Source organism: Acomys russatus, chromosome 3 (assembly GCF_903995435.1).
Source record: "Acomys russatus chromosome 3, mAcoRus1.1, whole genome shotgun sequence".
NCBI classification, from domain to species: Eukaryota; Metazoa; Chordata; class Mammalia; order Rodentia; family Muridae; genus Acomys; species Acomys russatus.
The window spans coordinates 8,949,586-8,962,150 of NC_067139.1; the positions used below are offsets into that span (position 1 = coordinate 8,949,586).

At 42.9% G+C, this 12,565-nt stretch overlaps 3 protein-coding genes across 3 annotated transcripts in view; 1 reads left to right on the forward strand and 2 right to left on the reverse strand.

The window, feature by feature from the left end:
* LOC127209174 (histone H2A type 1-B) overlaps nucleotides 1-12,565 on the forward strand; it is a 190,752-nt gene that overhangs the window by 73,292 nt on the left and 104,895 nt on the right. The gene's annotated exons all lie outside the window — the stretch shown is intronic.
* The window catches only part of LOC127209183 (histone H2A type 1-B), a 92,307-nt gene that overhangs the window by 41,899 nt on the left and 37,843 nt on the right, over nucleotides 1-12,565 (reverse strand). The gene's annotated exons all lie outside the window — the stretch shown is intronic.
* On the reverse strand, nucleotides 6,566-7,372 carry LOC127209067 (histone H1.4). The gene has a single exon (XM_051168616.1). It carries the CDS (start codon nucleotides 7,296-7,298, stop codon nucleotides 6,642-6,644), a length of 657 nt encoding a protein of 218 aa, XP_051024573.1. The 5' UTR covers nucleotides 7,299-7,372; the 3' UTR covers nucleotides 6,566-6,641.

Sequence of the window (12,565 nt, forward strand, 5' to 3'; positions counted from 1 at the left end):
CTTGGTGGTAAGCTATCCGGCTACCTACCCACACTGCAGATCGTATCCTTGAGTCATTGCACTGCCTCATCTAGTCCAACCACAGTGATGTAAGTTTCTCCAGCTGAATGAGGGACGTTGCTGTGTATTTCAGTGAATAGGGGATATATGCCTCCATGCAAATGCGTGCTCCTCTTCCGTGCTGAACACTAGTGGTACATCAGTGTTCTCAGGCAAGTACACCATGGATTTTTGTTTAGTGCATTCAGTTCTATCTCAAGCAGTCCTCCTTTCTATAGAACAGTATATTATGTTGTCTCATATCATTGCTCAGAGGTGACCATGTGCTTAAAAGCATCTTCCATTCTGCACTCTGTCTTGTCTGATTTTAATGTGCTATTTTGTTGTAATGCTCTATAAAATTGTGTATAATAGCTTGCTTATTTATTTATTTATTTGAGATATGATCTTGCTATGTATTCTATGTACCGTCCAAGCTCTCCTCTGTAGTGGTTATAAACATGTTTTTGTTTTGATGCCAAGTGTGGCATGGGGAACAGATTTGTGAGAGAACAGGTGATGTTTATCCACTAGAAGATGAACCACCTCATGTGTGGGCTTGGTTGCTGCCAGCTGAAACACAGGTTGGTACAGACTCTGAAAGGAGATATATATCAGCTGGCAACAACCAAGCCCACACATGAGGTGGTGCATTTGAGTCCAAAACTGGAGGTGGGAGCTTTTTGGGTCTTGGTATTGTTTGGGTGTTCATCGCTCCACTTTGACATGCTCCTAAAGGGAACCACTCCAGAGAATGCTTCGAGGTTCTGGCTTCTGGCTTCTGGCTGCTGTTCCAGGTTCCAGCAGCAACTTTGGTTGAATTGCTGGTCTGCTGAAATCCTGCTGACTGTGCCAGAGGAATCGCTCTCAGGAACTGAGTCCAAAAAGGTCTACTTCTCCTGTTCCCATTAACCTCTTTTTTCTCCTATCTAGGGTAGGTGGGCTGGAAGGGAGGTGTAAGAATTAAAGAACCCCAAATATAGTAGGTTTGGAAAAGGTCGAAGCCTATACTCCTTGAATTAACTTTTGATGTACTTCAGTGTGACCCTGAATTCCTGATTCTCCTGCCTCCACCTCTCAAATGTGGAGATCATAGGTTCATTGCTTTGTAATTCTATAGGACTAAATCTTTTATTTTGTTTCTTCTCTTTTTCTAATTGTTAATCTGTTATCTTATTTTTAATATTATACTTAAAATTTTGTCAATCAACTGTTATGATTATTGTTATTATTATTGTTGTTGTTATTATTCACATTGTATCCAGATTGCAATCCCCCTCACTCTTGTCTTCCTATTCCCACCCTCCCCACCCCTCCAGTCTGTTCCCTTCCCCTATACCTCTGACAGGTGGGGTCCTCCTCACCCACAGTCTGACCACACCCCATCAGGTCTCATCTGGATTTCCCTCCTCTGTGTTCCCACATGGCCTCTCCACCAAGGGGGGAGTGATCAAATTCCAGGCACCAGAGATCTTGTCAGTCCCCTGCTCTCTCCTTTCCCATGTGGAGAATGAGCTATCCATTGGCTACAATCAATAGTCTTATACTTTCCATATCCGTTAACTTGGTTTTAACTTTCGGCCTAGCTTTACTTCAATTTCCTGTTTTAATTTTCCTGGCTGTCTTTGAACTCCCTATGCAGACCGTGTCCTTGAACTCACATTGATCTGTCTGCCACTGCCTCACAAGTGCTGGGGTTAAAGGCAAGTACCACCATGGCTAGCAAACATTGTGCCTAGCTTTAAAGCTCATTAACCCAGACTGTTTTCTCATTATAGCACACTTCGCAGCACTGAGATGTGATTGTATTACAAGCATACAGCTTCTTGCTTTAACTCCCCTTTATTTCTTAAACACAATGTGGCCAAACCTATATGTTAGGCAATTCCAACAATCAGTCTTTATAGATTGCCTTTGTAGTTTGCAGTTTCACATATAAATTAAATTAATTTAAAAGACAGAATATAAATTAATTTGTGTCATTTAAAAGACAGAGTCGGCTGCTACCTTTAAACTCTGTGTAAAGAGCAGATTGCTGGCATCCATTGCTGGGCGTCATTTATACCAGGCTAGGAGTCAGACTCAAGGCGGCAACCGTGATAGGCAAGTATGCTAGAACCTGAACTATGACTTTATCGGCCAAATGCTGTTCAGTCCATCCTTCCTCTTTCTGTGATCTCTCATTAGGGACCAACAGCTGCCTTTTCCCTCCCTTATTTTCTTCCTTCCTTCCTTCCTTGCTTTATTTATTTATTTATTTTTCTTTTAAAGACATGTTTTTACTATATAGACCTGGCTGGCCGAAAACTCATACAGGCTGCTTCTCCACTGCTGGAATTGAAGGCAAGCATCACCGTGCTGGGCCGATTGCCCTCCCTTCTGTTTCTTTGGCTGAGATGAGGAATTATCATGTAGGCTAGGCTGTCTGGGATTACCAGCAGTCTTGTCTCAGCCTTCTGCGGTGGGATTCCTTGTTTTGAGGATGGTTGAGGAGGTTTCTGAAGACCCTGTGTGGTAAATGTGGCAGCTTTGTCTGTGGAACATCCAAGTATCTCAAGGCTGTTGGCTGACCACAGTCATGCTTCTATCTGTCTTCAACTCAGGAAAGATCCCCAAGGTTTAACCTCCCATTTGATTTTTGACTCTCGGGAGGCAATAAATGTTAGCTACTCATTAAGTTAACTACTCCAGGTTGGTCTTTCATTCATTTATTTGTTCTCTCTCTCTCTTTCATTTTAAACATAGCAATAGATAAACACAATTATGAAGTTGTCATCATCCTAATGGCAAAACCTAGGGAAGGGTAGCCTTTAAAGAGAAAATAATGGATTCATTCATGAAAATAAGTTGTAAAAACTCATATAAATATTAACAAAATGTATCCAGGCATATTTCAATTTAATAGCACACCATGAACAAAAATACCTGTCTTACTAATGCAAGTATGAACCAATATTAGGAAAGCTCTCCCCATACTTCTTTAAACAGGTCAAAAGAGGGCTGGGTGCAAGTTCACGATGCCCAAAACAGAAAGGCTAAAGGTCATAACTAATTCCTAACTGGGACTGGACAGATGGCTTAGCTGTTAAAGGCTAGGCTCACAACAACAACAACAACAACAACAACAACAACAACAACAACAACAAAATTCCTAACTGAAAATCAAGAGGTGGAAAGGAATTACAAGTCAATAAATACTACATCATGCACAAGGAAATATTATAGCCCATAAAATAAAGGAACTTAAAAGACAATGATGACTGTTAGCCTTTCTTTCTTTCTTTCTTTCTTTCTTTCTTTCTTTCTTTCTTTTCTTTTTCTTTTTTTTGGGGGCCTGGAACTTGATCTGTAGACCACGATGGCCTCACACATAGAGAGCTGCCTGCTTCTGCCTCCTGAGTGCTGGGAGTGCTGAATGCACCACTAAACGTGGCCTTTCTTTCACAGAGATTTGTTTATTTTAATTTTATGTGTATGATGTTTTGCTTGCATTTATATATGTGCATCGCACATGTGTCTGGTGCCCCAGAGGCCAGAAAAGAGACTCCAGACAATGAGTGCTGTGTTTGTTAAGAGCTTATAGTTTGATTCAACGTACTATGATGACCATCCTGTGATATGTTTATTTATTTATTTCTAGGATTGAGGAATCCACCCATCCTAGAAACTCCTCAGCCGTGCTCTTCTAATCCTAGGCTTTCTACATTATGCACCGATGGATGCACAATCCTAAGAACGCGCAATAACAAGGAGGATTGGATCTACCTGGTGCTCCAAGACGCAACGCTTCCTAAGCAAAACTCTAATGAAATCCTCAGTTTAGCTACTTGCGTCTGTTGGTTTGGAGGCTGGGAATAAATAAGTAAGCCTGGTCCAGAGCCAAGTTCAGAGCTTGAGCTTTTCTGTACAGTCGTCTGGGGTAGGCCACCTGTACTCCATAGTGGGGATTTTCAGACCATTCTCTGATGTGGAAAGAGCTTTTGTCTGGTGCTTTGGCATCATTAGCTCAAGATTAATATTAAGGCTCCACTTAATGGTCCAGCTTCATTTAACACCTTAAGTACCAAAGTTTAGGCTTGGCAAAAGTCAGCTGTAGTTCTTGCTGTTTCACACAGGCCAAGTTCCTTGACCTGACCAGAGTTCTACTTTGCAAAAGGAAAACATCATCAGAATTTTACTTCACCACACAGGAATCAAACTTGTCATATATTTAAGAAAAATCTATGCTCTCAATGCGAACCTGTTACTGTTCAGGAGGGTGTGAGAAGTTTTTAAGTCCATCACACTCAGTTTACTTCAAGTTCAGCCTGACCCATGTGGTGATTTTGAAAAAGCTGTATTTGCTTTTCTCCTAGCCACGCCCCTTCTCAACCTCTCTATTTCCTTGATTGATTTTAGCTCCTATCATCTCTTCCCCAGCCACCCTGCCTTGTGAAGAAATAGCTACACCTGGCAGACCTGGGTTTTTTTCCTTCCCCGGCTTCAGCCTGCTTCCTGACTCTCGGGTATCACGGGAGGCGCCACCAGGCTGGGAACCTAGAGAACATATTTGCTGAAAGCTGCTCAAAGACCACGAATTAAGTAACTGTCCAAGATACAGTAACAGAGAACCCGATCAGCCCATTGCTTTCCCTTCGGCCAGAACCTAATCTCTGTCAGTGGCAAAGCCAGTCATATTGACACTGGCACTCTTGCAAAAGCAAGCATCTGCGAACATCCACATTCCTGTAGGAACTCTTGTCTTACTTAGATCACTTTTCAGTAGCACATGGGGGCAGGGCGGGGGGGGGGGCGGGGGGGGGGCGGGGAGGAGGAAAAGCTCCAAGGGAAATGAAGTTGTCTGAGCATGCTCATTCGTGCTCAGGAACAGCAACCTCGGGATTCTAAGACCAACTCCTTCTCTAGAAGAGGAACTCGGATACTACGCACCAGAGCAGAGAGCGTCACCATTAGTTAATTTTTTGTACCTGTAATTACGAGACAGCGAATTAACTATATCGAACTTCGTGACAATGAGTGCGTGGTTCTAGGAAGACATATTCCCGCATTTCCAGGGCACCACGGATTTCACATAAATACAAGTTATCACGAGAAGGCGGGCATGGTCTTGCACGCGAATAAATTTTATTCGGGAAGGATTGAGAATTCCAGGCTAACTTAGGCTAGACATCTTCACCACCTGTCCAACAGATTGGAACAAAACAAAACAAAACAACCCCAAAAGACCCCCAAAAAACTCCAAACAAACCTGCATAGCTTTAAAGTTGAGGACATTGAAACAATTACAACTTATTTGTTGAAAGAATGCATAGCTCTGAAAAGTCTTTGAAATCACGCGTGAGGATGCCTATTCGGCTTCTTTGCTTGGTGACAGGCTCGGTGCTTGGCCAGGAGGGGCATGGTCCTTTGGATCTACTGACGTAATAGTGCTTTTTGTAACGCGGTGCGACTCGTGGCAGGCGATGATCTCGAAAATGTAGTTGATAGGTGATTCATGATGCCCATGGCCTTGGAGGAGATGCCCGTGTCGGGGTGCACCTGCTTCAGCACCTTGTACACGTACACGGAGTAGCTCTCCTTGCGGCTGCGCTTGCGCTGCTTGCTGTCCTGTGAGTTGGTGACAGCTTCTAGGAGTCCTGTGGGCGGGCGGGCTGGGACTTCGCTGACTCAGGTATTGTGGAAAACTTAACGCCCTCCAACTTAGTACACTAAACAAACATTTGGGAAAAATAATCACCCGTTGCCAGTTACACCACATTCTTTTACATTACGCAGTATTCAAATGAGGTTAATAAAATTTCCTTCAGGATTGGATTAGTTTTAGTGTTTCGTCACGAATAGGGACGTAAACGACACTTGAAGGTCTACTGTTTCATTGGCTGCCTTGTCACTTCGCTGTCACCAATCAGGAAGTACGAACTAAACCACATATCTGCTGTAGCTAACCTATTCAAGTACGATCACTATTAAACATGGGGAAATATGTTAAGGGTACTCTGGATGTACCCTGTGGGCGACTCAGCACAGTGAGGGTTTCAGTGAGATCAGGCGGCAGTTGCCAGGACATTGATGCAACTTAATTTTGCTCTGGGCTGCTTAGTGCTAAGGATCCCACCATGCTAAATTCTGTTTCTTAAAAGTTAACTGCGCATGCCTGTAATCCTAGCCCTCAGGAAAGCTTATCACGGAGTTTGAGGGTAGCCTGGTCTACAAAGCGAGCGCAGGACAGGCTAAAGGGAAACCTGGTATCAAAAAACAAAGTTAACTGCCTATGAACGTGGCACCAAGAGTTAAACTATTTCATTGTTATTCTATAGCGGTCACTTGTGTGTGACGAGACCCTGCATCAAAGTCACTATGTACACTTAGCAAGGGAGAGCAACCCTGTCAGGTATGCTGGATTTAACTTAAACCCCCCTTCAACTCTGAACACTCATTGTCCCAGGCCCCACGAAGTTCTCCGCGGAAGCTCAGCCCACTCGGTGCGTCCCCACCATAGCCACGCCCCCCGGGTGCGCAACAGCTCTTTCACTGAGATTTGTGGGTGGCTCTGAAAAGAGCCTTTGGGTTGTTCGGCTTCTAAGCAGTTGGCCAAGGAAAATTTACTTTTTCTTGGCTGCGGTTTTCTTTGGCTTAGCTGCCTTAGGCTTGGCGGTTTTGGGTTTGGCCGCTTTGGGCTTCACCGCTTTCGCCTTGGCAGGGCTCTTGGGCGTCTTCTTGGGCTTAGCTGCTTTCGTCTTCTTCGGGCTCTTAGCCTTTTTGGCTCCTGCAGCTGCAGCGGGCTTCTTCGCTTTCTTTGGGGTCTTCTTGGTTTTCTTAGGGGTGGCGGCTCCCGCAGCCTTCTTGGGCTTCTTGGCTGCGCCCGCGGGCTTCTTCGCCTTGGCCGCGCCCGCCTTCTTGGCTTTGGGCTTGGCCTCGCCGGCAGCCGCCTTCTTGTTGAGCTTGAAGGAGCCGGAGGCGCCGGTGCCCTTGGTCTGCACCAGGGTGCCCTTGCTCACCAGGCTCTTGAGCCCCAGTTTGATGCGGCTGTTGTTCTTCTCCACGTCGTAGCCGGCGGCCGCCAGCGCCTTCTTGAGCGCGGCCAGGGACACGCCGCTGCGCTCCTTGGAGGCGGCCACGGCCTTGGTGATGAGCTCGGACACCGGGGGTCCCGACGCCTTGCGCTTCGCGCCACCTGCGGCCTTGCGGGCCTTCTTCTTCACGGGGGTCTTCTCAGCGGGGGCCGGTGCGGCGGGAGCGGCAGGGGCGGTCTCGGACATGGCGAAGTATGTATGAAGAGAGGACTACGAGCCGGAAGCAGAGGCACTGGCCAGGACTCGGGCCGCGGCGCTGCGCCCGCCCGTTTATATAGGGCGGAGCTGCGTCGTGATTGGTGCGCTGTCCAGCCCGCCTTGCTGGCAGCTGTGGAGTGTCCTCTCGGATGCCGAGTTGTGTTTGTTACACCTCAAAAAAAGCCAAAAATGTAAAAATTCCGCACAGCGAATTGCCCGATTTTTCTCAAATAATGATCTCTGAAGTCTCAGGGTTCATGCACATCTCAAAAAATGAGCAAAGCACCAAGCCTTCTGCCAAAAACCTGCAATATTTCCCGCGGTGCTCAGCAAATTTCAACTCAGAGAAACAAAACTTTCTATTTTCTCCGTAAATTATAAACTGATCTTCGACTGTACGGTTTTCTAACCCGTAAAGGACGATTCTCCAAGTAGTCAGCTTCTAGTGTGGCCAAAAACCATGCCACTGCCATTAAGATTTTTATTATAAATCTGCACTTAAGTGAGGGAAGTAACACAGACTCCTCCGAGAGTCCTGCCTATTGAGCCGAGGGCATTTGAGTTCATCAAACTGGTTTAGTTCAATGCTTAACAGACTATTTACCATTTTGAGTTAAATTCTTCTCTCCTAGGCCATGAGTCTATGTATCTGTGGTTTTATTTCTGCAAGCTCCACCTAAGTTTTAAAATAATTTCCTAGGATAAGTCTTTTCTTTCTGCTCCCAAGGGTTGGGGGCGGGGCTTATGCTTTTCTATCTCTCTGGACAACTAGTGCTTTGCATTGTGGTACCTCAAATTGAGAATACTGGGGTGTGGAGAGACCCCAGAACATACCTAAGGTGCAGACATAAAAATGACTGCTTTTCAAATAGCATATAAATGATCTTGTCAAAGTCTTTAGAAGTGGAGGCGAGCTTTACTTTGAGGAGTTTGTCTTGGGTCTCGCATAGTTCTTTTGGCATTTGTTTAGGACTAAATTGTAACATACTGTATTAAAACCAGGTAAAGCTTAGATTGAACCATCGATCAAGATATAAACAGCTGAGAAATATAGCTCAGGGCATCCCTACTCCCATCGTTGGAGAATCCTGGACCCATTTCTGAAGCTGCTCTCTCTATGGCGCATCTTCATGAAGACACTGGGCTAATAATTTCTTGGATCTTCTTGAGTGTAAGTGGCCTGCAGGGTGAACAGGATGCATTCAAACAGAATCAGAGACACGCCTTGAAAAATGTTTGGTGAGTGGATTTGCTTATGTAGCTGTGCAATCAAGCAAACATCCAAGGGGACAATGATAGGCCAGTGACAATAGTTATTTCTGGGATTTTTGGTTGGGATTACCTTCAGGCATTACAAGGCTCCAACTACAGAGACAAGATGCAGTGTTGGCTAACAGCATGATGTGATAGCTGTTGTTCTGTGACAGGATTGGCTCTAATATTATATTATCAATTCCACTGCCTCAAACCTCCACACAACAAAAACAGTGCAGATAGAGGGAACACAGAAGCTCAACACACTGACAGTGAGGTGTTATTAAAATCTTGCAGTATTATCTTCAATGCTAAATTTTTTTCTAAACATGATTTACATTATCAGTATTTCTATGATACAATGTATGCTTTCAATTTCATGTATAGATAAATGCAAACTTTGATATTCAGTAAAACTCTGAACGAGATTAGAGAAACTGCATGGGTGTTCAATATCAAACAGAATGAATTTAACCCTCTTTTAAGTGACCACAAAAACTCTCCTGTAAATGGTAGAATTTCACACAAAACATTAATATTTGTTCTCCAATACTTTTCTTCATTTTCTTATTTCTCATTGACTTCAAGATAGGCGTGGGGTGAGATTAAACTCCCTAAAATTCGAAACACTTCAAGTCCTCTGTGGCTTTCCCTTATGATACGATGCATTTTCTGTGACTACAGCTGTTTTCTTGACAGAGAAGGCAATGAACATGGCCCACCATTAAATCAAGTGATTTTGATACTTTTCTGTAATGAAATAGAAACAGTATTTAAAAAGACACTCTTTTGCACTGATCTGCTAGCCAAGCTAGCAATAGCAGAATTGCACGTCTGAATTAATCTTTGTTCTTGTGTTATAACTAGAAGTTCCATTTTTTTCTCCAGGTGATTCTGACTAATGCCTCTCCACATGCCTAAAAATATTAGTGTTTTAGCTTCTTATATGTGCCCTTCCCCAGGCAAGCTGGAGAGCCACTGCAGCTCTATTCTTGTCCTGATAGTACTTTTTTTGGAAATCTGGTCTTGCCTTTTGTTCTAGTTTGCTTTCTTTTGTTGCAATAAACTCTATGACCAAAAGCAGCTCGGGGAGGTTTATTTCAGCCTGCAGGTTGTAGTCTATCATCCAGGGAAGCCAAGAAGAAAACCAAGGCAGGAGCTTGAGCATAAACCAGTTGAGGAAAGCTGCTTCCTGGCTTGCTCCCTGGCTCCTCCTCAGTTATTTTATTTTATTTTTTTTTTAAATGGCTCAGTCACCTGCCTAGGGATGGTGCTGCCTACAACAGACTGGGCCATTCTCCATCAATTAGAAATCTGTTAAATGGACAGACATGTCCAATCTGATGGGGGCATTCCCTCTTCCCCAGTGTGCCATGCTCCCAAGCAAGGCTATCTGTCACTCACAAAAAGCCTGGGCCCAGACACACCTGTGGGATGTGAGCACATGCTGGGAAGCTAGGGTAGCTGCAAAGTGCTGAACAAGGAGACAGGATTTTGGGTATACAACTGGGCTAAGGTGGCAGGCCTATTAATCTTGATAGGAACAGTTTCTGTAGGGGATCAGTCTTCAGGCTACATCATCTAGGGTGGGGGCTGTGGGGGAAGAAGCAATGATGGATGTTTCTGTATACACCCTTAACACTTGGACCAGTGGAAAGCTTTGCAATTCCTCTGTGCCTCATAGGAGGAAGGCTTTGCTACCCTATGAGGCTAGTGGCTAGTGCACCAATCTTCGACTTAACTATGCTTATGCAAAACAATGTACATGCACTCAGGACTTTATTTGTGCTCAGCACCCCTGTCTCAGCTCCCTGATATGCATAACTTGCAATTCCCATCTGAATTTTAAATATTTCTAGGCATCCTGGAGTGTAACCTGATCATTTCTATTTTAGGCAGGATAGTATCTCTGGTAAGAGGAACAACATGATTCGTAGAAAAGTTGAAAGAAAATGGAGGCATGAACTTAGTTCTTTTTACTCTTAATTCTGAGATCTTAAACTTTTAATAAGATGTTATGCATGATCTATCATGACCAATCTATTAGAGGCAGAGTTTTGTGGAAAATATGTTTTACAATAAGCAGAACACTTCTTTATTATCCTAGGCATTGTATTTCTTTTCATTTAAATAAAAAAAGCTATGGATTGTATACTCAGAGCTATTTCTTGCAGCAGTGTTTGGAATTATACAATAGAGACAGTTGTGTGGCCTTATGAATGAGGGTGGTTGAATGAGCAAGGGTACATTCAAATAATGGAATGATGCACAGCTACAAACTGTCTCAGGAAGAGCTCTATGAATTGATTTGGACCAAAGAACTGGAAATACATTCAAGTAATAAGATAAATATAAAAGAATATTAAGATCATGACACTTGGTGATTAAGAAGGCAAAGCAAGAATGATACTTTTTATTCATTTGTATAGAACAAATACAGGGATGATAAAGCAAAAACTGAAGAGTTTTAGGAGGTAGAAGAGAAAGAAATAGAAAGAAAGGGTCACAGGAGAAGAAGACAATTTCTTTAGTATGATGAAGGAGAGATAAACATGTTTTTTGTTTAGATCACAAGTGGGGGATGAGAAAAAGACTTGTGAGAGAGCAGGTGATGTTTATCCCCTTAGAAGTCTAACCACCATGTGGGGAGGATTGGTTATTAAGCAGCTGAAAAACATCCTTGAACAAATGCTGACAGGAGGTATAAATGTGAGCCAAAAACAAGAGGCGTGGCCTTTGGAGACTTGGGATAGTTTTGGCTGTTCATTGCTCCACTTCGAGACGCTCCTAGAGAGAACCACTCGAGGGAAGGTTTCAGGGCTCTGTCCTCCTGCTGAGGTTCCAGGTGCTGGTTACTCCAGGTTCCAGCAGAAGAAATCCTGCTGATTACGCCAGGAGAATTGTTCCTTGGAACTGATATCCTTACAGTTTCATTATTGTATTCTTTAATCTTCTTTTCTTATTGTTTAGGTTAGTTGGGTTATAAGTGAGATACTCTCGGTTAATAAGTTTGTAATAAAATATATTTGTTAAGAAAATTGAGCCTGCAGTATATTCTTTCATACAACACTGAATTGCAACTGTAGTAATGTTTGCTATCCAGGCAAAACAATCTCTTAAATGTGATTAAGACCAGCAGGAATCCAGTAGAATACAAGCATTGACACATGAGCCAAGTTGCATTTGATGAAGACCACAATAACACTGGGAGGGTTAAGAAAGATACAGTTAAAGGATAAAGAAAAAGTAGAGATTGAATACTGTAAGCCCAAAAGGCACAAAGTTACAGCTTCCCAGCAGGGATCTAGTGGAAATGCTTCTTCAGGAATATAGGCTATCCATTTTTAAAAGCTACCTGCATACATTAGAATTTTGAAACTTATGTAATATTCCATGTTGTAGTTAGTGAGATATTAGAATTCACTTAAATGCGTTACATATTTGTAGAAATAGAATACATGTCCGTATATGAACATGGACAGGTCAGGACATATGCATGTCTACCTACATATCTTCTCAGCGAGCTGATAGAGCATAGAAGTAGGTTATTTCCTTGTGGCAATTACCACACCGATATGGCTTTTATACACCATTTGCCAACAAAAGGAACTTGATTCCTTATTGAAGTTTGGTGGATTTCATGGCTAGGTGTAGAGGATTATAAAATGGGCCTGGAATGTGATGCAAGATCAGAAAATGAGATTGAGAAAAAGAGAGAGAGAGAGAGAGAAAAGGAAGCTTGTTGAAACATGAAAGGAAGAAAATCTCAAGAAACTCCTAAAGGCTAGAGCTAATACTATTTGACAAAAGAAGGAGATGAAAAAGAAGAGAAGAAAAAGAAGCAGAAAAAGAAGAAAATAGAGCTTAATTTTGACTTGAACCTATAAAACAATATATTATACATAATATAATATTTATATATAACATATTGTAGTATATTATCAATGCATATTTCATTATCAATGTATGGTATATTTATAACATGTAACCTATAGAATAAT

Bases quoted from the DNA above. Each gene is read 5' to 3' on its own strand.
- LOC127209067 (XM_051168616.1), bottom strand. From the start codon at position 7,298: ATGTCCGAGACCGCCCCTGCCGCTCCCGCCGCACCGGCCCCCGCTGAG.